The sequence below is a fragment of the Scomber japonicus genome, chromosome 4 (assembly GCF_027409825.1).
Source record: "Scomber japonicus isolate fScoJap1 chromosome 4, fScoJap1.pri, whole genome shotgun sequence".
Taxonomy (NCBI): Eukaryota; Metazoa; Chordata; class Actinopteri; order Scombriformes; family Scombridae; genus Scomber; species Scomber japonicus.
Window position 1 is genome coordinate 5,003,903 of NC_070581.1, and position 24,842 is coordinate 5,028,744.

General features: G+C 40.3%; 3 protein-coding genes across 4 annotated transcripts; 2 read left to right on the forward strand and 1 right to left on the reverse strand.

The window, feature by feature from the left end:
- Positions 1-498: 498 nt before the first annotated feature.
- On the reverse strand, positions 499-4,637 carry haus7 (HAUS augmin-like complex, subunit 7). The gene is made up of 9 exons (XM_053318349.1): positions 4,538-4,637; positions 3,622-3,737; positions 3,467-3,528; positions 3,266-3,327; positions 2,563-2,753; positions 1,414-1,528; positions 1,043-1,255; positions 845-956; positions 499-610 (listed from the first exon to the last, which is right to left on the reverse strand). The coding sequence occupies exons 1-9, from the start codon at positions 4,592-4,594 to the stop codon at positions 549-551; spliced, it is 990 nt and encodes a 329-aa protein (XP_053174324.1). The 5' UTR covers positions 4,595-4,637; the 3' UTR covers positions 499-548.
- A 430-nt stretch (positions 4,638-5,067) lies between these two features.
- Positions 5,068-7,863, forward strand: las1l (LAS1 like ribosome biogenesis factor). Its single transcript, XM_053317577.1, has one exon. It carries the CDS (start codon positions 5,337-5,339, stop codon positions 7,044-7,046), a length of 1,710 nt encoding a protein of 569 aa, XP_053173552.1. The 5' UTR covers positions 5,068-5,336; the 3' UTR covers positions 7,047-7,863.
- Positions 7,864-9,945: 2,082 nt separating this feature from the next.
- Positions 9,946-13,368, forward strand: crebzf (CREB/ATF bZIP transcription factor). Of its 2 annotated transcripts, XM_053318160.1 has the most exons (4): positions 10,130-10,288; positions 11,716-12,550; positions 12,713-12,787; positions 13,200-13,368. In XM_053318160.1, exons 2-3 carry the CDS (start codon positions 11,772-11,774, stop codon positions 12,720-12,722), a joined length of 789 nt encoding a protein of 262 aa, XP_053174135.1. In that variant the 5' UTR covers positions 10,130-10,288; positions 11,716-11,771; the 3' UTR covers positions 12,723-12,787; positions 13,200-13,368. The 2 variants fall into 2 exon arrangements, with proteins under 2 accessions (XP_053174133.1, XP_053174135.1); XM_053318158.1 differs by lacking the exon at positions 10,130-10,288 and adding an exon at positions 9,946-10,120 and having other exon boundaries at positions 11,716-12,787.
- The last annotated feature ends 11,474 nt before the right edge of the window (positions 13,369-24,842 follow it).

The window sequence follows — 24,842 nt, forward strand, 5'->3', positions numbered from 1 at the left end:
AGCATACAGTTTGAAACTCAAAAGATACAAAGAATCTCATTCAGTGAGTCCACATTCAGAAAAAGTATCATAGCCTCAGAAGAAAAGCTTGAACCAGTGTTGATCCATTGAAATTATTTACTGACAATATGGAAGTAAACAGTTTGTATTTTTTCCCCTCAATTACCTAAAAATTATTTACTATAAAAACATGATGCTGATAATCAGAAAATAGAGCAAAAGAATAAATTAGCTGACAAATCTGTTGAGAAAGTGATGCAATATAAACACATTTATTTAGTAATACAATTTACACATTTGTTAGGGTTAGACAATGGAGCGAGTATGAAATAGGGATATGATTGTGACTCATAAATATATGTTAGAGAGTTACTGTAAGGCAGGTGTGCTGCAGTGCAGATGACATTATTTTATGGTCTGACATCACTTTGCATAAGGTGTTAGTTTCCTCTATGACACAAGGACAGAGTGATGAGAGAGTGCTTTGTTCACTTCAGCAGTAACATTCAACTTGACGGTTGGAGGTTAAGTTGGTGTTTGTGATGACATCAGGGTTGAAGCCGAGTGAGAAAGTCTCCATATCTCCTGGTTAGTTTCTCCAACTGTTCCGCTGGGAAGATAAATGAACATGGTCATCTCTCTCTCTCTCTCTCTCTCTCTCTCTCTCTCTCTCTCTCTCTCTCTCTCTCTCTCTCTCTCTCTCTCTCTCTCTCTCTCTCTCTCTCTCTCTCTCTCTCTCTCTCTCTCTCTCTCTCTCTCTCTCTCTCTCTCTCTCTCTCTCTCTCTCTCTCTCTCTCTCTCTCTCTCTCTCTCTCTCTCTCTCTCAGAGAGAACATACACATACCTAATGTGTGCTTGTCTTGTCCGCTCCAGTAGCGAGGCTGTGTTTGTAGCTGGCTCACATCCTCACTCATGGACACAGATGCTTCTGATATTTCACTCAGCATTTCCAGCTCCTGATAAAAAAGGACCCCAGGCGTTGAGAGAATTGTGTCAACACCTGTTTGTTTTTTTGTTTTTTTACACATGTGTGCCTTCTTACCGTTTTGCAGGCCAGCAGCAGTTGGTGTACTCTGTGGAAGATGTCGGCCTCACTGCTGAAGTTGGGCGGGTCTCTGTTGCAGTAAGCTCTCAGGTTTGTCTCGTAAACGCGTCCGAAAGTAGCCATCAGCTGCTGGAGGTCCCGCGCCGCCACGTGCAATGCATTAGGACGGAGGACTACAGGATTCTGTGGCTCATTTGTCAGGAACTCACACTGTAGGTGAACGGAGGAGTAGACAGAGAAAGACACTAGACATCAGAAAAAAAGGGGTGAAAGGAGCTCGGTGGCGGCGATGTGATTGATGTCATTTAACATGAATGGTTGAAGGTTGTATAGTAGTTTAGGGATCACAGACCACATGGACAACATACCTGTGACTGCAGCTGCTCCAGTACTGACTGAGTGGACTGCAGGAGGGCAGCAACATCAGCACCTTCTTCTTTAGAGCTCTTCTGACAGGATGACATGGTGCCCTTGAATAAAGCCCTGTGAGGTAAGGAGAAAAAACAGTGAGAGAAGTTGAAGATCTATCTATCTATCTATCTATCTATCTATCAAAATATAAATAAATAAAAAGGTACTAGTGCTGCTGGCAAACTTAAAACGTCCCCCCAGACATGTTTTAAGATCTGAAGTATATATCTTTGAAAAAATACCAGTTAGAATGAGTAAACAAGACTCAACTTAGCCCATTTCCTTCCTATTTACATTTTGAATAATATCCAGTATTTCACCTGGCAGTAGATGACCGTGTCTGTTCTGTGTGTATTTGTGATTGTATAAAATGTAACTGCTAAAACAATAAAAACTAAAATAAAAACTGTAGTTCGTTTTTAAAGTTTAACAGCTGGACACACGAGCAGATGTCTCCTGTTTCACTGTAAAGTCCGTTCTCAGCGTTCGTGCACTGGAGGAAACTTAACCGACATGATGATCACATGTTGTACACAGAGCCATAACTGTCTTTCTCTGTAATTGATTTGTTGCAGAAGTCATTTTTATAGAACAAAAAGATGGATTAAACATGATTCAGCGTGTAGAATTTAGTGGCGTCTAGCAGTGAGGTTGCAGACATCCCAAAAAGGTCCTTTCTACAGCTGGCTTGTCTATTCTGGGCTACTGTAGAAACATGGCGGTGCAATATGGTAGCCTCTATGGAAGAGGACCCGCTCTCTATGTAGATATTAAAGAGCCATAAAAGGGTATCTACTCCTCCTTGATCATTAAAAAATCTGGAATATGTTTTTTTGTCCTTCTCAATTAAAAAGTTTAACTACTTTACAGAAGTGTTTGTGCACTGAAGGTTTTAAGTTTCCATATCATAATTGTGGAAGTTGAATACTGGACCAGGATTGGCTTCAAAACAAATTGTGATGTCACATATGCTTGTAGGTATTTTCAATGAGCACACAGAAACGTCCCACTTTGAGCAGATGAATGTGAAAAACAGCCTTTTAGATAAAAACAGGGAGAGGGAATATCAAGTGTGTAGTAGGATTATTAAAAGTGTGAACACATACCTGATGTCTGCAGGCCAGGGGTCAAACGTAGGTCTGAGCGTTTGTCTGAGGTGAGGCAAGTTGTCATTAGCAAACAGCTCATTCAGCAGCGCCTCGGTATCCACTTTGTGAGTGGCAGACGTCTGGCAGCCTGGAACAAGAGTTAGAAGCTGCTCCAGGAATTGAAGCTGCCGACGAGCACTTGCATCACCCTGGATGAACCGAGTCAGAACAACACAAAGACAAAAAGAGCTATGTTTTCTGGTTATTGTGTCTGTGAAGCTTTGACAAACTCAACTTTTGCCTGGAGATTATTGGATAAGGATAAAATGTTTGTCACTTGGATCATTTCTGGTCTGTTTCATTGTTGAATTATGAGCTGCAGTGAAGGGTTTTGGTGTCTGCCTTCAAACTCACTGATCCATTACTCAAACTGAATTTCATGAATTGTCTCACCACTACATGAAAGAACATGACCCCCACCAGGCTATTTTTTTGGGCTAATACTGCAAACCAGCTATAAGTTTAAATGCCTTAAATGAGCTCAAAAATGTCCTTTGTATTTCTGAATTTATTTATTGTTAACTACTGTCCCATGTTTGCTAATATTACTATATCTGCTATACTCTAATATCAGCTTATATATGACCTTGATTGTCTTTTCTGCCCAGCTAATACATATCAGTAACATCTATAAGTATAAGAGTTTTATGTAACCCCTCACCCTGATCAGGTCCAGGTCGTCTGCTTTGCACAGTGTTAGCTCTTGTCCAAGCATGGCCATATCTGTCAAAAAAAAACAGACCACAGCAGTATAATGAGTTACTTTCACTATCCTCCACAAGGTTTATATCAAAAGACATCCACAATTGTTAACCATAAACTGTATAGTAAGGTAATCCCCTCAAAGAAAACAACATGTTACCTTTAGTCAGCATATCTGGGTTTTTGGATCTTGCTCTGGAGCTGGCAAAGTTTGGATTGATGCTGTAAAGGTAGAGGCAATGGTTATTTTACATACAGTTACCACCTGGTTTAGATGGGTGCTTTGCTTTTTAGAGCCTTTTTGTTGTTGTTAACCTGCTGCAGATCCATGCCAGTATGTCTGTGCGGTGCTGAGAGGGAGTGCACAGCAGCTGCAGCATGGTGTCTGTCTCATGTAGATGCAGACCTTCCACCAAGGGACAAGGCCCAGCCTGGACAGATTAATATAGACAGGATATTCAATTTAAAGATGATTTTAAATGACACCTTTTTTTCTTTCAATAACAGTAATATACTAGGTGTTTTAATGTTAAGTGATGGAGGACTGTATCCACACTGTTTCCACACAGTCATTTAAAAGTAGATGATCAGCTTCTATTGAGCTTCATCAGTGTGAGTTATTCATATCAAGTGATATCTGACACATTTACAGTCTTTTTAGCATCAAATTCCCTCTTAGTGTTTCCTTGTTGAGCTGTGGTGGAAGTATAGTAACAAAAAGACGTTGGCACTAACACACTGTAACGTTGAAACATAGAAGATGAAGATTTGACTCATTTGGACGCTGAAGCTTCATATTAACTTTACATCAACTTTTAAATCCATGTTTACACAAAAGGAGGACTGTGGATTTAGTCCTCCATCACTTCCATTGTAAGTGCATTATGAAGGATCTAATGGTAAGTATGAACAGGAGGAATCATTACAGCAAGAAAAACATGGTTTAATGTTCATTTGAACTCCTGACAGACTTAAAAAATTGCAAGCCTGTCCTTTAAGAGACTGTAAGGTTCGGGGTTTTAATAGTTTTGATGGAAGTATCATTTAAAAGACAAAAAACAAGAAACCACTGAATGATATGACACCCTCATTATATTCTGTTTACACAACATCGACGGAAGCTAACATTTAACTTTGCAAAAAACTAAATGTCACCATTAGCCGTACACAGACAAAGTAGCCTAATGTCATCGGTATAAAATGATTTCGGTATGAATTAAATTTGTTTTACCTGTAAGGCATTATAAACGCGTTGTGCGAGTTGTTTTTCTATCAAAACACCCGCCATTTTTGTAGCCGGTCAAACGCAGTGACACTTCTTCTTCTTTGGCATATTTAACGGCAACACGCATCCTTACAGTTGCATTACTGCCACCTTCTGGACATAGTTAGCTCCTGTGGTGTCTGGTTGGTCAGTATTCTCCTGTCAACTCTCCAATCTCCTGTTTCTGGTACCTGACCATGCTCACAAAGTCCATTTGGGATGCTTCCCAATAGTGTGAAGAGTCCCATTTAAGTTTATTTCCTAGTCTGGTCATCCTCTCTTTTCTGTTTCCTCCCCCATTTCTCCTGAAATCCACTCTATTTTGTATATTTTATAGTTTGTTAATGCATTGTCTTTTTACTAACTGCTGCCATAAAATTACATGACATATATTGTTTCTGTTGTCGTTGTCTTTTAATGCTCTTTCTTATGTCCAAGTCCAATGTGAAATGTCAACAAATAAGTCTGGATAAAGTTTGAATAACTAAATAGCCGGCCTTGTGTAGGAGCTGTCTGATTCCAGCAGGTGGCAGTAATAAAACTACATGGATGCCATATGACGGTAAACATCAGAGAAGAGGAAGAAGAGGAAGGCGGTGGGTCCATTCCGGATGAGATACAATCGCTAGCTCTTGCGTAGCAGCATAAAGCTATTTCGTGCTTTGCTGAGGAGAGTGACTGCCATAGGACACCAGTTACTCTACGTTTTAATTCTTTATGTGTTCAAGTTGCCACCGTAAGTCTAACGTACTCCTCCGCCGTTAAAATGAAGAAAAAAAGCTCTGAGAAGAAACGCCATGTGGTTGCCTGGGTCAACAAAGCTGAGTGGGATCAGGTGTTGGAGTATCTTTACTCCCAGGATCCCGGTTTACAGAGGTATGCTTTACAGAGGATCTCAGCATGGAAGGGGAGGTATGCCAGCAGCACGCCTGTAGCAGTGGAGTGCACAGCGGATTTGGTGAGGTGCCAGGCTCTGGACAGGTCTGGAGAGATGGCCGGAGCTGACTTGGTTCTGCTGTATGGGATGGCCCTGGTGAGGTTTGTGAACCTGATCACTGAACGGCAACAAGGGAAGATTGCAAGACCACTACGACGCCTGGCTGGGAACTTAAACATCCCAGAGTGGGTTGTAGACCTGAGGCACGATTTCACACATCGGAAGCTCCCTACTTTGAAATGGTGTCGAAAGGGGTGTAAGGTGGTTTTGGAGTGGCTCCAGCAGGAATACTGGTCCAGACAGCTGGGTGGAGGTTCTAACGAGGACTGGGAGTCGCAGTCTGATGGAGAGGATGAAGACGATCTGAAACTGAAAGACGATGAGCTCATTGCCAGGCAAAAAGAAATGGAAACCTACAAGAACGTTAGAGAACTTCTGATATCTTATGAGAAAGAGAAGTTCCAGGCTTTTGACAAGCTTCCTGGACGCAAAGATAAGAGCTTGTGGCCTGCCCCCTTTGCAGAAATGAGCTGGATCCTTGGTGAGATCAAGCAGTTTTCTGTGGAGTCCAGTGATTTTCTGGTTGACGTGCTTTTAGAAGACGGATTTCTCATTCCGACTGTTGAGCAACTGCAAACATTAGGCTGCGACATGTCTGATAATGTCAGTCCCAGGCTCCCCCAGACGTTCCTGCGTTTTTGGCTGCCCCTCCTGAAGATGCTCAACTCGCCGTCCTTCATCCACCTCCTTCTAGAGAAGCTCTTCGTTGAACTGAAGCTTCTCTCCAAAGAGGAGAATAATCACAGAGCTTTCTACATTTCTGCTTGGATTACAGAGATCCTCTTCTGTAACAGCAACAAGTTTGAGTATCACTTTGAAACAAAGGCGCAGAGGAAAGCCAGGATGAAGGACAGGATTTTTGTGAACCGAATCCAGCTGAGGTGGCAGCAGCTGCTCTCCGCTTGTCTGGAAGCTCCCTGTTTCAGCACGCCTCACATGCTCCAGTTAATCCTGGACGACATGGAGCATCCGCTACCTCTGGAGACTCGGCAGAGGCTGGTCCAGCTCTGCTCCATCTACACGCAGACAGAATATTCAGAAAGTGATCCATCCTCAGAGCAGAAGCAACAGCCTGTATACACCCTGGAGAGTTTGCACGAGAAGCTGCAGCATTCAAGGCGCTACAGTCATTTGTCTCTGGCTGAACCGGACAGAGGGAAGTCCACCCAGGAGCACAGGTGGTCAGATGTTCAGGCTGAAAAAGCAAAGCTGCTCAGAGGTTCTCCGTGGCAGGTGTGCGTCGATAAAGTTCTATGGAAGAATTATCCTCTTGGTAAAGTCCCCGGACAGTCAGATGATCCTTCGTGCCTCATGGTGGGCAACTACTCAACAATGACTGTCTTTGACCAGCCGGTGGAGATGGAGACCACCGCGCCACACAGCGCCCCAGGAGCCATGGCACCTGTGAGAACAGCTGGTGGTGTTGTTTGGAACCACAGTGATGTTGGCAAACTGAAATCTGGACTGCAACTTTTCTGAGTGGTGTTGTAATGCTGTGAAATATAGAAGCCTGTAGATTCTGACACATTGTTAAACTTGTGCTTTCTGTTGCTTTGACATTCAAAATACGTTAACTACAGTACTGAACAGCTTGTTGTTTAAGTGTTGCTTTTCTTTGTTTTACATCATTACGGGTTGGTGGAAATAATTACTATTTGTTATCAATCTGCTGCCTATTTTCTGGATAGTTGATATTTCAATAACAATGAAAAATGCTGATTTCCAAGGTGCTCTCTTAAACCCCCCATTTTTTAGACTAATAAAAGAGCTGCAGATAAATGTTCTTTCAATTGAAAGAACATTTATCTGCAGCTCTAATGTCATATCCATTTAAACGTGGAATTTTCTGACATTTTATAGACAAAATGATAAATCAGTAAATTGAGAAAAATAATCAGCATATGAATTTATTTTGAAAGCCTCCTTTTTATGCCGTCTGCAGTGGCAGACAATATGTGGTAAAGGCAGATCTGAAAATATAGTGCAGAAATTATTTTTTTTGTAAGGCAAGAATGTGAGGTACATCTGGAATATTCATTCAGTATGATGGTGTATTGAAAGCACAGTGGGGTTCTCTTGTATTATTATTATAACTTTCATGTAAGTTTCCTTTCATGGTTAACACAGTTGTCAGTCTCTGTGGAGAGTTTGAGAGTCTTTTAGTTGTAACCTCTGACAAGTGAGGTATTGTAATGGCAACAGCACAAGGTGGTTTTGTGTAACACGTTTTCTTGCACGCACTTCTGTTCAATAAAAACATTTCTCACTAAAGGAATATGATGGTATTCTTTTAGAGTGTAACATGTCTGCCATGTAGTAGCATAGTAATAGTAATTTGTTTATAGGGACCATGCACAGCCTTCAACCGCAGTTCCCTTCAGTAGGTCCAGGGTGGCCGCGGGTCCTTAAAAAGTCTTAAAAAGTCGTAAATCAATTTTCATGAAAATAAGGCCTTAAAAAGTATTAAATTGTCTTAAATTCAAATTGCTTGGGTCTTAAATATTTGAGTCTCGTCGCCGCGAAAATGCGGGCAATCTGTTTTGTTAGGTCGAATATTTTTTCTCCGGTGCTGCGTTGTGCTGCGTTGTCCATGGTTAGGTCAGAGCGTAGTCTACTGCGCAGCTCGTATTGCGCAGCTCTTGATGGCGTAGGGTAAAGCATCTACAGGTGGTCCTAATTCAGCACTGATAGCCACTCGACTTAAACATGGGGAAATGCAAATTCAATCACAAATGGCTAGACAGGAATGAATACTCTTGGTTACGATCGGTGCCTGGCAGTGTATGAAGCAGCTTCACCTGTAGCTCTCTGCACCTCCCGCTAGCATAACACAGACAAGCTAACAGTGATATTAAGTTTAAAGAACAAACACAGACCGCTGGTTAAAACATAAATCTACATCATCTGAGGAAGAACCTGCTCAGAAAAAAACAGCGGAGCCCGAAACACTAATGAAAACAGCTCCATGTGATGTCACCATTAACAACGTTAATCCTCAGACAGGTAACTGTGACGTTACTATACACTATGCTGCGGTGCTGCGCGTTTTATCAGCTGATGTTACACAACATCAATTTTAAGTCACTCAGAGGTTTCTCATTCAACAGACCTTAAGAGAGAGAGTGAGGCATTCAACAAAAAACATGACGCTACTGAAGTTGAATATAACTACTTAACTGTATAATACTAGAGAACTTGTAATATAGTTCAGAGAATAAGTTAACTATATAAAATAGACTCACTGGCTTCCAATCTAATTTAATCCAATACAGCAGCTCTGCTATAAATTCTACATTTATGAAGTTTATACATTTTTTGACAAGAAGGTGAAAATTCAGCTTTATGTTCATTATTGAGAGATTAGGGTGCATTATATTGAAAGGTGTTCCTAATATTTTGTCCACTCCATTAACATACATGAGGAGTCACACCACCACTTAGTACAGCCGCAGTAATTTAATTTAGGACAGTGATGACATTTTTGTGATCTTTTTGCATGACACACATTTAGCCGATGTTCTTAAACTCAACCGTCATTTGTCATTTTACCATACTGTCAGTGTGTTTACTTGGAAATATTACTGTATTTCCATCGTACGTTTGGTCTTAAATTTCATTTAGAAGTGGTATTAAAAGGTCTTAAAAAGTCTTAAATTTAACTTGTTTATACCTGTATACACCCTGAGGTCAATATTGAAACATAAAACATATTTGAAGAGTATGGTTTAGACCTGCTCTATGTGTAAAGTGCCTTGAGATTACTTTATTGTGATTTGTTGCTATACAAATAAAGATTGATAGACATAGTAACCCTTTCAATGGGGACCCAATCAGCTGAGTAAAACCAAAATTAGACCAAATTTAATGACAACACAAAACAAAAGATACAAGAATAAAGGACAATTTAATGATTTTTTGTGCATATTTAAACAATTACATGAAAAATATAAACAGCTTTTGTGTCAGATTCAATACATTGTAAAAGTAATGTCATTAATACAATCAACATACAGTAATAATAGATATATAGATAGATAAATGGGTACTTTATTGATCCTTAACAGGACATTGCTTGGTTTACAGCAGCTACCTCCACACTTAACATCACATAGAAAGATGTAATAAATAATAATAAAATACTGTGTGCAAAAAGTGACTGTAAAAGTGTACTGCATTATCTAAAAACATCTCAAAGATACAGTATAAATGCTTTATGAAGTTTATGGTTTGTCATGTTGAGGTTTTAATCTGTGCTGTTTACTTATTTTGAAATTGACTCAATTGACCAAACAGCAGTGAGGCTTTTATTTTGAAGGAATTTTGAAGTAAATTTGATTTTTTTCTGGACGTTTCTTGGTGCTGGAGTGGCTGACATGATCGTGATTTTACAGTAGATGAAGCATGGGGGATACATTGTAGTTTAGAGAGAGACAGACAGATGTAGATTGTCTGATCCTCACCCCGGAGCAGAGGGTGGCGGTAATGCTCCAGCTGGATGTCAACAGGACGGGAAGAAGAAGAAGAAGAAGAAGACGAGAAAGAAGCGTCTCTCGGTAGGTTGACTACAGTTTCCACTTCAGCTGGTTGACTTCATCGTTGTCCTATTTTCTTCAAGCTGAGACCGTTTGGGAAGTGTCCAATAACCAGCACATTTCCTTGGAAGTACTGTATCGTAGTACTCATCACTGCATTTGTTTAGTTTTATTTTTTCAAACTGGACGGTAAGTAGTTTAAGGAGCGTCGTTGTTAAAACATGCTGCGTCATGTCGCTTAGCGCCTCATGTTAGCTTCACTTAGCTGCTCGCTAACGAAAACTGCGCGGGAATTTGCCGTTTAGTCGACAACTTGCAACTAAATACGCAAGACAATATCACATTTGTATTGGTAGTAGCTTTTTATTTTACTGTTTAAGTTACCGACAGTAAACAGACCTTGGCATGGGGCAGAATAGGTATTCGGGGAATTGGGCCTTTGTATGCAGGATAAACGTAGAGCGCTTAACGTAACGTTATTGAAGAGAATTGGCGTTCTTTGCAGGTTGAATTATTACCTCTGCACTAGAAACAAAACAACTAAAAACTGATTTATAGTGAGGCTTATGTGTGTCATGGGTTATTCGTTGGAAAGCATTGTGTTAAGCTATCGTTGGTGCTACTGCTATCAAGTTGCGGCCTTGCTTAAGTGTGGAATAAACGTCGTACCTACGTCGACACACACTTCCGCTGTGAGAGAGATGACATAACCAAAAACGATTTAATTATCAATCCAAACGCCTTATGTGTAATGTTTCACACCAGGGTTGATTTTAGGATCAGACCTTTAGGGTGGCTCAGCTCCTAATGAGTATTTGACATACAATACTCTGCAAGTGCAAACCCCCTGCTGAACTACTCATTTCACTCAATAACGTAAATTACAACAAGAAATATTAATACACAGTAGAGTGGTCTGCTGAAATGTACAATAGTAGTTCTGAATAAACAATCAGATTTCTACAGAGAGGACTCTAAGATTAATGAACCTTGAGGGCAAGATTATATATTAATGATTAATGAACTATCCAAAGTACATTTAACCTGTTAGAATAAAACCATTTAAACCTGTAGCATAAGTGTTTGTCCCATCTCTAACAGACAAGCTCACAAAATAATTAAAGTTGTATAAAATAAGTTGTTTTTAGGAGGGGGGATACACTAATTTATTTTTAGGGGTGCTGAGATCAAATTTAGTGGTGCTGGAGCACCCCTAAAAAGGGTCTAAAATTGCCACTGTTGCACACTGAATATAATGAAGTTAGATTTGAAGGTAATCTTCATGCCAAACTCGTACAAGGTCATGTGTTACCATTCAGTAGCGCCAACTTTAGTGAATAAAATGTTACATAATTTTTAACATGTAAATGATGTTGGCAAAAAAAGACAACCACAAGTTAGTATTCAAGCTACATTGAGGTATAGATTTATCCAAAGTAAAATGCTTAGTCTTGTTTATTCTAGTAGCCAAGTTACTTTATGTAATGCAGCACAGCCATCGCATCTGATTTAATAGCCTTTATCGAGCTACAGTGACTCAAGTCACTTGTATATCAGTGTACAGTAAATTGCTGCAACATCATATGCTAACAGTGTGTTCTCTTCTTTTCTGTCAGGTGAGGACTCCATATCCTCTATACAACGTCCTTGTGACCCTCTTAAACAAACCACAATGATCACCAGAAGAAGAGGCCGTGCTCTCAACAACTCTGATGTGCAGCCCCTGCAGGTTGAAGTGGTAGACGCAGTAGAAGCCATAGATCTCCCGAGTTCATCAGAGGGGTTCCTAACTGATGACATTGATACTGCAGGAATAGAGCTAGATGACCTATTTGGCGTTGAAGACTTAAAATGGACACTTGAAAGAGATGCAGCCTCCTCGCTCTTCGATATCGAGTTGGCAGATCTTTGTGTGTACAGTGGCCAATGTGAAGATTCTGGGGCCGAAGCTTCATCAGCCTCATCTCCAGAGAGAATGTCGTCAGACGTGAAGATCAAAAGCAAACAAAACCAATCACGTCAAATGATCAACAAAAACGCAATCGCTGCCAGATTGAATCGTCTCAAGAAGAAGGAGTATGTCAACAGCCTGGAGAAGAAAGTTGGCGTCATGTCGGTGGAAAACAACATTCTCAAACAGGAAAATTCTCAGCTGACCAAGAGAGTGCAAGAGCTTGAAGATGAGACCAGGTACCTGAGGGCTGTGCTGGCCAATGAGAGCATGTTAGGCCAGCTCTTGTCAAGGCTGAGTGGTGTGAATGGGATGAAATTATCTTCCTCGCTTTTCCAGGGCCCTGACCCGAATGACCATGACTATGCTTTGCCAAGGAAGCGTGTGAAAGTGGAGGAGAAGGAGACATCTGGCGGCGTGTGTCTGCATGTGGACAGAAACCACGTCTCAGTGGAGTTCTGCACTAAGTGTGCAGAGAGTGCAAGCACATCACTCAAAATGTAGGGTCAAGTACTTCTCTCTGTTTTCCGATATTGAGACTGAGCCACTTGATGGTGGAAGAACGCTGTTGAACTAGTTAAGATTACCTAAGAACTGCTGAATGTGCATGTTTTTTTTGTGTAATGGTTTGAGTACACGTTACTGCTAAACCTTGTCGACAGTTTCTTCTAGGTAATGGTTGATCTACCATGCGGGATGAGTGGCTTTCTGAACACCTTTACCTGCTTGACTCCATGGTAAGGATCAGACAAGAAAAGATTTGTTTTTGTTTTGTTTTGTGTTTAACTGGCTTGAGGCGTTCAGCAGTGACCTTTTCAGTACTTTTATTTTTATTCACAAAGTTCTTGTCCTACTTAGTGGATTTTGAGTACTTTTATTATTTTTGTTTGAGTTTTTCCTGTAGAAAATTATTTGATATCAACTTGTAAGTAAGAGTAAAGTTAAATGCAATAGCATAAAAATGTTACAATGAAGGTGAAGGTCCACAAAGAGTGATCTCGAATCAGCTTTCAAATTTGAAACTCAACTCAAAAAAGAAAAAAAAGTGCATATACTTTGTTTTGGTAAGAATTGATCTCTTTGTGAACCAGCACCATTGTACAAAAGAATACTTTCATTTAGCGCCACCTATTTTTCTTTATGCTAAAGTGGATTCTGCTGGTGGAAGGGGAAGAGGCTGGACAAGCTGCTGCCAACGTGGCCTGGTATTTTTTTAAAGGTAGTATCGGTAACAAACGGTATACGTGATTCCATTTTACCAATACTCCACATCTATACATCCTGTCAGCACAGCTCATGCAGCATATTGTTTGGGGGCTGATTACAGCTGCTCCATTACTCTGAGTAATGCTATATGTTGTAGGATTATGTCTTGTATATATTGAAAAATTGGAATGTATGCACTAAATTCATTCTGAATGAGTGGTGAAATTGCCATTTTGTCCAAGTGTAATGTACATGTATATATAATTTTGAATACATATTGTTTGAGATAAATGACAAATGACAAATAAATATTTTCATTATGTTTCAGTTACAAATATTTACTCTGTCTTGTTCTGTACTGTTGATATTAATGCATTTCTTCTTCTCTTTCTGAACAGCAAGCTCTCTGCCGATAAAGGTGTTACTTTTCCTCAACATTTGGGTCAAGTCTGGTAAAGGTGGTCAAAACAAAAGACCTCATTTGATGGAAGTACAAAGCACACAGTGTCCACCTGTCCATGTTTTAACCCATTTACTTCAAGTCACAAATACTTCACATTCATGTCAAGCTATTTTTAAAAATTGCTTTAAAAATCAGAGTGTATAGACAAACAGCTTGTTTTAAAGCAGTAACCAGCACAGTGAATAACATGCTCTTTATGTTTTGTCATAGTTATCCTTGTGCACCAATGCAGTTACTGTGTACTGGACTCATTTCATGTATTACACAGATGTGAAAGCAGTACAGATCTTCCCATCAAAGACAAAGCAAATAAGTGTATTTTCCAGATTATTGAAGTGTTCCTGTAACAGCACAAGAACAACTTTACAATGGCTCTCTGTATCAAGTTGTTTAAGATTGGCTATGATGTAAGAATCATGGCACATCTTTTCTTCATCCATGCAGACTGTGAGAATTGACAGTAATTAAACTAACTGTAGAACTGGTACAAACATGAAATAACACTGCAAATTTAAGAATCAGGGCAAATTGTTTAAAAAATAAATAAAATTGTATGAATACTACATTTTTAAAAAACATTTAACATTGATAGCCATTGGAATTAGATAATATTATACATAGTCCTAACATTGTCTGGTTCTTTAGGTACTGCATAAATATCAGCATGGGAACAAGGAACTGGATGTTAAAATCAGGTTTCCATCCTCATCTTAAATACACAATATAATTTAGATGCATGACAGTTTATTTACACATTTATAAAGGAGATAGAAGTTCAAGCAGTGTTAGTTGGCCAATTCATGTTTTCATTATTCATTATTTAGCACCACCCAAGACTTCAGAGCAACTTGTTTCCAACTGCATTATTACACTATGACAAATATAAAGCACATGCTGTCCTCTCTGATTACCTCATTTCCTGTTTAGTATTTAGTTTCATTGACTTCCACACAGCAGAAATGCATTCAGAATAAAGTCTATAAAGTTATTGTTAGCTTGCGTGACTTGTAGCATGTGGGTTAAAACCTGAACAATAAATTTTCAGCATTTAGAGGTTATTCTATTGTGTTGTGTTAATCAAAACTACTGTAGAACATAATCTACATGGAAGATTAGGAAAAAAACATGAATTGTCAGCAGCTACCTAAAATGTATGTTAGACAATGTAAAATGTATCAGTCGCTGTAACTGGCCTCTTTGCGTTAACTGAAGTTGGCAGATGTGTGGATAGTCGGTGTCATTAGAATAATATTAGAATACAGAAATCCCAGTTTCTTTTGAAATTACTGCGAGACAAAATTGACATTTGGAAACGTAGATGACGTCCCCATGACTCATCTTATTTTCAGCTCCTCAGGTGTTTGGAAGAACAGTTAAGGAAGAGTCGCTCATCTGGAGAAAAATGTTTATTTTAACTAAATACCCAAATACCTCCACCCCTCTCTTTGTGCTCCTTCAGTATTTCTGCCCCCCAGATTCATGGACACATTGGCAAGGCAACAACCTAAAGAAAAATATGTAGAATCCAGAGCTATGTGTCAGCTTTAGAGTAACTTCTATAGGATGCTTAGGTTCAGTGTGGATTGATATATTTAATAAAATAGAAGTGTTTCTGTACAGAGAGAAAAGGTTTTCTATGTTTATTGAAAACAGCCTCTCTCCACTTTGTCAGCTCTACTCTGTATTCAAAGACTGCTGGAGACAGGAGACTCATGTCCTCACAGATAGCTGATCTGATGACTTCCCCCTGTCCTGTCTGTGGACAAGCATGAATGCCCCCTGCTGATTGGCCGGAGTAGTGTTTTGTGGCTCACGCTGAGCCTGTTTTGTATGGTTTAAATGCAGCATTGCAGAAATGTGTATTGTGTGTTTTGCTGAACACTGAGATGGGGTCAGAGTTCACCTCCAGCATTTATACATGGGATGTTATTTATTGATGCTTTGCTGGGTGCAGAAATGATTCCCATTCCCATAGGTCTAGGCAGAGAGCGCTGCATCATTTCAACTACATAAAGTGTTGACACTTCCTGACAAGTTGTCAGTCTAAAAGTTGAGTGACAATCAGTCAACCGTGTACACATGTCCTAAGTAATATTTTTGATATTTCACTGTAGGAAAAGTGCAAGAAATAAAATTGGATGCTGAATTCCAGTCAGCTGATTTGATATCAGGGTACTGGGCCTCTCAATGTATGATGGACCTGTCTGTATAAACAAAGTAAGTGTTAAACATTCAAACATACAACTTCATGCAATGACCTCAATAAAGCCTTCCTGTTGATAATGGTTGTATATTTGTTCACATATAGAAACGCTCCCACAATGTCAAACATCTGTCTATATTTAGAATAGAAATCTATGCATAGAAATGAGCATATTCATGGTTTAAGCACACAACTACATACACATTGTTGATAAAGGATCCCCTTGATATTGTGCATATTGAGCACGAGTAATTGAGTTAAAATGTCTCCATCCACATTACTTTGTTGCTCACCCATCTACCGTTAATGTAATATTTGACAGTCATGGGACGAGATCAATTTTGGGACTGCGTCTATAAACCAACTGACATTTATCATGACAGGTGGAACTGTTATATTAATAAAGGTTGAATTCAATTCAGGTATGCCATTGAACATCATGAATATGAAAACACAGCCAGTGTTATTAGATACAGTAAAGTGTCCACAATGAGAGCTCAGTAGATAGAAACAGGATTATCCAACCACCAACACTGCTTTACAAACCAACGAGAATGCACAATACATTTGGTTATAAAGCCATAACTAATGTTCATAACGTGTTGACACGTCAAATCAGAAAACGCACAGGTGCAACTAATCACACGAATGATGGTAGGCTAACCAGGATCATGCAGAGGGTTAAGGAAGCTTTTAGCCTTGTTCTGTAAATAGGTAGAATTATGCAGCATATTACATCAATTAATCAATACTAATGCATCAATCTGTAAGCAGCATTTTTCTGCTGTAGGCAGTCAAGGTGGCACGTTCACGTTTAGCTGACCAATAATGTGTGTGCAGTGTGCTCACCGTAGATCATTTTAATACAGCTGCTCAGCTTGCAACAGACGCACAAATGAAATGAACGAGTACAGTCTAGACCTGCTCTATAAAGTACCTTTTGTTATGATTCGGCGCTACATAAATAAAGATGGATGGATCGACTGAAATACTGTCGCTCCGACTATCAGTTTATTTACTGCCACTTTATTCCTCGGAAGGCAGGGAGGTGCGTTTGTTTTAGTTCGTGCAGCCCGTACGGGCGGTCACCAAACACACCTGTACCTCAATCTCATTAATAAGTAGAAGGCTCCACCTGGCGGCACAGCCGCGTACTGCAAGAAAACTGCAGGACATTTTCTGACAGTTACTGGGGATTTCCACTGGGTCCGTCAGCGGCGCGGAACGGCTGTGCTACGGTTTAGCTCCGGCGTCAACTCACACCGGGAGCGTTACAGCAGCGGACCGGAGCATGCTCTGGTAGAGAAAGCTGCCTTTTAAAATGAAGTTGCACTGTTAATACAGTAATTACGGCAGCCCAATCAAATCCGAACTAGTGCCTTTAGTCTACAGTAATTACTGTAGTAGCAGCACAACTAAACGGCCCGATTTTGTTAACTTGCTCAATTTTGGTTGATTTGGTAATTTTCTTTGATTTTTGTGCTTATCCCATCTGTCAGTAGGCTACGTAGCTAGATGGAGTCTTTATCTGTCTGTTTTATTCCTGTTTGTTGCTGAAATACGATCGGGAGGCTGCACGGGTTGTTTTATTTTGAAAAACTGAAGTTTTATTATGCCGATTCAGTGTCGGGCTTCCTGTCTGGTGCAATCTGCTCTGTTGAGCTTGTCGCGAGTTGGAAACGGCTCCGTCAAAAATAGAAATGCTACCTATTGATAGCGCTGCGGCGCGGGAGCCGCTGCTGAGACGTTGCTGACACGCTGCTGAAACGTTCCCGGTGGCACACCCTTCATCCTCTGCCTTATGTTTTTAATCGGTTTAATTATTAACGGTAACTAACCGATTATTGATTAATCATAACTGGGGATTTCCACTGGGTCCGTCAGCGGCGCGGAACGGCTGTGCTACGGTTTAGCTCCGTCCTCTGCCCGGCGTCAACTCACACCGGGAGCGTTACAGCAGCGGACCGGAGCATGCTCTGGTAGAGAAAGCTGCCTTTTAAAATGACGTTGCACTGTTAATATAGTAATTACGGCAGCCCAATCAAACCCGAACGAGTGCCTTTAGTCTACAGTAATTACTCCAGTAGCAGCACAACTAAATGGCCCGGTTTTGTTAACTTGCTCAATTTTGGTTGATTTGGTAATTTTCTTTGATTTATGTGCTTATCCCATCTGTCAGTAGGCTACGTAGCTAGATGGAGTCTTTATCTGACTGTTTTATTCATGTTTGTTGCTGAAATACGATCGGGAGGCTGCACGGGTTGTTTTATTTTGAAAAACGGAAGTTTTATTATGCCGATTCAGTGTCGGACTTCCTGTCTGGTGCAATCTGCTCTGTTGAGCTTGTCGCGAGTTGGCAACGGCTCCGTCAAAAATAGAAATGCTACCTATCGATAGCGCTGCGGCGCGGGAGCCGCTGCTGAGCCGTTGCTGACACGCTGCTGAAACGTTCCCGGTGGAGATACTCTCATTGATTATAGTGTTACCTATCAGTTCCGGTGACCGCGGCGCAGCTGTAACGCGCCGCTGCCGGACTGGGGATTTCCACTGGGTCCGTCAGCGGCGCGGAACGGCTGTGCTACGGTTTAGCTCCGTCCTCTGCCCGGCGTCAACTCACACCGGGAGCGTTACAGCAGCGGACCGGAGCATGCTCTGGGAGAGAAAGCTGCCTTTTAAAATGACGTTGCACTGTTAATACAGTAATTACGGCAGCACAATCAAACCCGAACGAGTGCCTTTAGTCTACAGTAATTACTATAGTAGCAGCACAACTAAATGGCCCGGTTTTGTTAACTTGCTCAATTTTGGTTGATTTGGTAATTTTCTTTGATTTATGTGCTTATCCCATCTGTCAGTAGGCTACGTAGCTAGATGGAGTCTTTATCTGACTGTTTTATTCATGTTTGTTGCTGAAATACGATCGGGAGGCTGCACGGGTTGTTTTATTTTGAAAAACGGAAGTTTTATTTTGCTGATTCAGTGTCGGACTTCCTGTCTGGTGCAATCTGCTCTGTTGAGCTTGTCGCGAGTTGGCAACGGCTCCGTCAAAAATAGAAATGCTACCTATCGATAGCGCTGCGGCGCGGGAGCCGCTGCTGAGCCGTTGCTGACACGCTGCTGAAACGTTCCCGGTGGAGATACTCTCATTGATTATAGTGTTACCTATCAGCTCCGGTGACCGCGGCGCAGCTGTAACGCGCCGCTGCCGGACTCAGTGGCAATTGGGCTGGACTCAGTGGAAATTGGGCTTAACAATGACATCTCTACTTTATACCATATGTTTTCTCTTTACTAGTCAGCCCAGTTTGCAACATAAACAAGCCTATGTGACATTTCTTAAAAACCTAAATATGGGTGGATGTGTGTTAGGCACCACAGTGGAATGGGGACAAAATAGTTATTTTCAATCAGAATGAAACTTATTAATACATATCCACATACAATATAACTTATTTCAGTATTATAACCTTTTTTGTCATGAAAGTATGCAAATTAGTCTCATTTAAACTCATTAAATAAGTAAGATGTTTTACAAATTGCAGGTGGTGAATACGACTCGGGTGCAACCTTTTAAAAAAAGCTTAAAAGATTTGTTTTGTATTAATCCAGGTGTGTGTCTCTCTCTCTCTACTAAAATATAACATATAAATAAGCTGTGTTTTACATTTGATAGTGTTTTTATTTTATTTGATGAACTTTACTGTAAGTGCATGCCATGCACTTAAAACAATCTTGGAGCCAGGTCTGTTCTCTTGACTGTGTGCCCTCTGAATTGATGTCCACCTTATGTTACTTTTGTAGCAGGAAGATTACATTACATTACTAGGGGGATTTTTTTTTTTTACTTTATCCTCATGCTAAAAATTAACTGTAAATTCACATTATAAACATTTAAAAAATTTCTTCTTGGGTTGTCATGCCTTGAGGCCTCCCTAGTGAGTTCACATCTCAATCAATCAATCTTTATTTGTATAGCGCCAAATCACAACAAAGTTATCTCAAGGCACTTTACACATAGAGCAGGTTCTAAACCAAACTCTTCAGGTTTTAACTTTAAAGAGACCCAACATTCCCACATGAGCAACAGTGGCAAAAAAAAACTCCCTTTTAACAGGAAGAAACCTCAGGCAGAACCAGACTCAGAGTGGGCGACCATCTGCCTCGACCGGTTGGGGATGAGAGGAGAGAAAGGAAGGATAGGAGAGAGAAGCACAATGAAAATCAACAATGAAGCTAGAAGGTCTGGGACTGGAATCCGTCATCCGGACGTCTGTCTCCAGATTACCTGTGAGACAAGAAAGCACAGACAACTCCGGGGAAGAAGTTTAGGTTATTGAATGCATTAATAGAACATTAATGTTAATGGATATAGATGGATGGATAGAGAGAGAGAGGGAGGAGGAGAGAGGAGCTCAAGTGCATCATCTGAGTCTCCCGGCAGTCTAAGCCTATAGTAGCATAAGCTAATAGCTCAAAGAGCCCTAACTATAAGCTTTATCAAAAAGGAAAGTTTTAAGCCTACTCTTAAATGTAGGGAGGGTGTCTGCCCCCCGGACCAAATCTATGTGTAAAGTGCCTTGAGATAACGTTTAGAGATACTAGGAACCACAAGTAGGCCTGCATGCTGGGAGCGTAGTGTTCTAGTAGGTACATAAGGTACTATCAGTTCTTTAAGATATGATGGAGCCTGACCATTAAGAGCTTTGAAAGTGAGGAGAAGGATTTTAAATTCTATTCTGAATTTTACAGGAAGCCAATGCAGTGAAACCAAGATGGGAGTAATATGATCTCTCTTTTAGTTTTTGTCAGAACACAAGCAGCTGCATTCTGGACCAGCTGAAGAGTCGATAGAGACTTGTTAGGACAGCCTGATAATAATGAATGACAGTAGTCCAGCCTAGAAGTAACAAATGCATGGACTAGTTTTTCAACATCATTTTGAGACAGGATATGTCTAATTCTTGCAATATTACGCAGATGAAAGAAGGCAGTCCTTGAAATGTGTTTTATGTGTGAATTAAAGGACAGATCCTGATCAAATATAACTCCTAGGTTCCTTACAGTGGTGCTGGAGGCCAGAGTAATGCCATCCAGAGTAGTTATGTCATTTGATAATGAATTGGTGTTTTCTGTGTTTAATAACAGGAAGTTCCAGGTCATCCAGGCCTTTATGTCCTTAATGCATGTTTGTAGTTTAGTTAATTAGTTAATTTCATTTGGCTTTATTGATAGATATAATTGAGTATCATCTGCATAACAATGAAAAGTTATTGCGTGATTCCGGATAATGTTTCCTAAAGGAAGCATATATAAGGAGAATAGTATTGGTCGAAGCACTGAACCTTGAGGAACACCATGTCTAACTTTTGTTTGCATGGAGGATTTATCATTAACATTTACATACTATCTGCCAGATAAATATGATTTAAACCATTTCAATGCTGTTCCTTTAATGCCAATTAAATGTTCAAGTCTCTGCAACAGGATTTGATGATCAATAGTGTCAAAAGCAACACTAAGATCTAACAGAACAAGGACAGAGAGAAGTCCATTGTCTGATGAAGTTAAAAGGTCATTAGTAATTTTTACTAGTACGGTCTCTGTACTATGATGAGCTCTAAATCTAGACTGAAAATTCTCAAATAAACTGTTACTATGTAGAAAGTTACACAGCTGATTAGCAACTGCTTTCTCAAGGATCTTAGAGTCTTAAAGAGAAAGGGAAGGTTCAATATCAGCCTTTAGTTGGCTAGAACCTCTGAATCAAGAGTAGGCTTTTTAAGAAGTGGTTTAATTACAGCTACCTTAAAGGACTGTGGTACATAACCTGTCACCAAAGACAAATTAATCATATCTAATAAGGAAGTGCTAACTGAGGGGAATACTTCCTTGAGCAGCCTAGTTGGAATCGGGTCTAAGAGACAAGTTGATGGTTTGGATGAAGTAATCATTGAAGTGAATTCTATAAGGTCGACTGTAGAGAAACAGTCTAAAGTATCAGGTTTAACAGCGATTTCTAGGTATTCTGTGTTAGAGGATAAATCAGTGCTTATTGAGGGCAGGAGGTGATTGATTTTATCCCTAATCTTCTTTGTCACCTTTTTCACTCGTGATGAGTTTACACCCCTGTAGAATACCAAAAGATCTGTCTGTGTATACATTTGTCAAACACTCACAGTTCCTTAAAAACTAAGTAACCACATGCAGGCAACACATAGATATTAACTTCAATGCCAAAATATTGGGCTCAGGCTGGGGTACCTTTAGGTTGAACTTCTTGCTCTACTTTACCAAGCCAATCTGGAAGTGAAACCCCTTGAATGGAATCCAGCCATTGAATGTTAATAATCATACCTGTAATTCACAAATCATAACATCTGATGTGAATAGGCTCTGTCAGAAAAAGCACCTTTGCCATGACAGCAGTGTTGGTTGGGGCCACCTTTCTTGTGGTAAAGTGATTTGCACCAGAAGATTTATCATTGTCAAGAATGAACTACATTTGTGTGAAGCTGGAAACTTTACATTCTTATTACAATTAGAAGTGGGCTCAATATATTACGTATGTATATGTATGCTCAGTAAAAAACCTATCAAATGTAAACATGGTCAAGACTAGATTAATACTGCCATTGCCCCTGTAACTCATGCTATAATTTTGATTTTATTCTGATCTGATAATGCTGCTGTTAGGTGGAAACCTTGTAACTCCATATTTAGTTTCAGACATATAAGATTTCTGACAGTGACCATAATTATCTACATAAAGAGAAAGAGTCAAGCCTTGTGTCGTTTTGCTGTGGAGTCCGACGCTAGAAAAGTGCACATATGTGTAATACCATACCACTCGTATGGTAAATCCAGCCATGAGTACGTTCTTGTATCAGTGTGAACAAACAACACAGTACCACACAGACTTTGTCAAAGTTATTATTGTAGAATACTTTGATGTATTTTTTCTTTCATACAGACAAAAGGTGTTGGACTTAATTCCCATTAAATTCTCTTAGATTTCCATACAGATTTAGTCTACAGTATACAGGTGTGTTCTTTCTCATATATATTTATTCGCTTAAATAACAGGCAGGTAACTCTTTAATATATTCAATAGTCTTTATGTTTAGGTTTTTTTTTTTTTTGGTCTTTTTTTTCATTTCAGCACAGTTAAGGCTGCATTTTCTGTCTGCAGAACAGCACTGCATTGTGCAAGAAGGGTGACCATTCCGCACACAATATTTACAACAGTATGTATAATGAATAATGTAAAACCTTAAATGTCTTCCCATTGTAACATGGCAGTAAATACTTGTAGCAGATCTAAAAGAGCAGCCTAAACAATGCACGCCATGGATGCATTGCACTTCTGCAGTCTGTAGCTCTGCATCACCCTCCAGTTCTCCATCCTCCCTGGGTTCCCCACTTTGTCCAGTCCTGTAGATCATAATGAGGTACATTTGTATCTCCTGTTCCCTATTTACAGAGTGGTGTCTCTGGTCTTAAGAGACTATAAGCATCTCTACACCTCTGCACGCTTCAAGGGCTGTTCAATGGACAGAAAACACAGCCCTCAGAATATGCTCAGGAGAATGTGCAACTGTCTTTTTCCCATCAGTGGGAGCACTGGTGGAGAAAATCAATAATAATCATAATAATAATATACAAGCGCTTCCATTTTGTTGTTCCTCTCTTTACAAAAAGCAATAGGATTAAAAGAAAGAAACATAAAAAAAGTGTAACAGGAACATAGTACCTGTAAATCAAAGATGCACATGTGCACATTTGGGGCAATCTGTACAGTAGTGGTGCAGTTGTACACAATTTATAATTTTTGATAAATATAATATATTCTTTTTCACATTGTGTTTTGCCTTCTGTGAACTATCTCACAACATCATGATGTAACGTGGCTGGACGGATGGACAGAAATGGCTGGAGCTGGACAGTCAAATTTACACCACTGTAGATTAATCCGCCTGTTGGGTGTATGTACGTGTGTGTGTGTGTGTGTGTGTGTGTGTGTTGTATACCGCAGAAAGCACTGATAGAGCTGTGCTAAGAGGTGCTGAAATAGAATAGGTTAGACTTGAACAGGATATGTTTGTGTGTGTGTATGTGTGTGTGTGTGTGAGAGAGAAAGAGAGAGAGAGAGAGAGGAAGAGAGCAGATGTGGAGAGATCATAGCACACAGTAGTGACAGTAGCCTAAATGATTTACCAACACATAGAGTGACATTAATGATACCAAATGCATGCTTCAAAACAGACAGACCAATACAATGTCACCACCCGCCTGCGGACGGGGTCAGGCTCAGGTGGCGGCGATGATGATGAGCATTCAAGAAGACAGAGTTCTGTACAGGTACGGTTGTTCCCAGAGAGCCCTGCGCGCATCCTGAAAACAGAACTAGCAGGACAGACATGTTCTCTCGCTGTGTTTTGCATGTGTGATCGTCCCTGTTATACACCATATTTCTAATCTGGGTACACTTGTCGACATTGGCAGTCTGTTGCATATTGTCTGCCCTTGCCTTTATCTGGTGGTGGGACCAGTTGAGAACTCAGAGGGAAGTCAACAAGGAGATAACTGAGGGGAAGGTAGGGGAGGAGGATAGTTGGTGGTGTGTGTGTGTGTGTGATATGTTGGGTGGGTGGGTTTGGGAGGGAGGCTTTTCCAAGGTTTGCATTGCATTGCAGTTGCGCTTCCAGGGCAACATGAAGTCAGCGGTTCACCCACACCTAGTGCAACATGGGGATTACAAGAGGGCGTGCTCACACCCCCGGGTTTTGGAATGTGATGCAGGTTTTTGGAATGTATGTTCCATGGAATGTTAAGGTGGAGCTGACGGTGGAGGTGTCTGATGTCACGAGCGTGGCACCCGTCGTCACATGGGTGCTTATCGAAATGCTTTCTGGGGTTAGAT

Bases quoted from the DNA above. Each gene is read 5' to 3' on its own strand.
- crebzf (XM_053318158.1), top strand. From the start codon at position 10,063: ATGTCAACAGGACGGGAAGAAGAAGAAGAAGAAGAAGACGAGAAAGAA. The intron at 10,121-11,715 runs GTAGGTTGACTA...CTTTTCTGTCAG, and splicing joins CGAGAAAGAAGCGTCTCTCG to GTGAGGACTCCATATCCTCT.
- las1l (XM_053317577.1), top strand. From the start codon at position 5,337: ATGAAGAAAAAAAGCTCTGAGAAGAAACGCCATGTGGTTGCCTGGGTC.
- haus7 (XM_053318349.1), bottom strand. From the start codon at position 4,594: ATGGCGGGTGTTTTGATAGAAAAACAACTCGCACAACGCGTTTATAAT. The intron at 2,754-3,265 runs GTGAGGGGTTAC...CGGTTCATCCAG, and splicing joins ACGACCTGGACCTGATCAGG to GGTGATGCAAGTGCTCGTCG. The intron at 1,529-2,562 runs GTATGTGTTCAC...CTTACCTCACAG, and splicing joins CCCTGGCCTGCAGACATCAG to GGCTTTATTCAAGGGCACCA.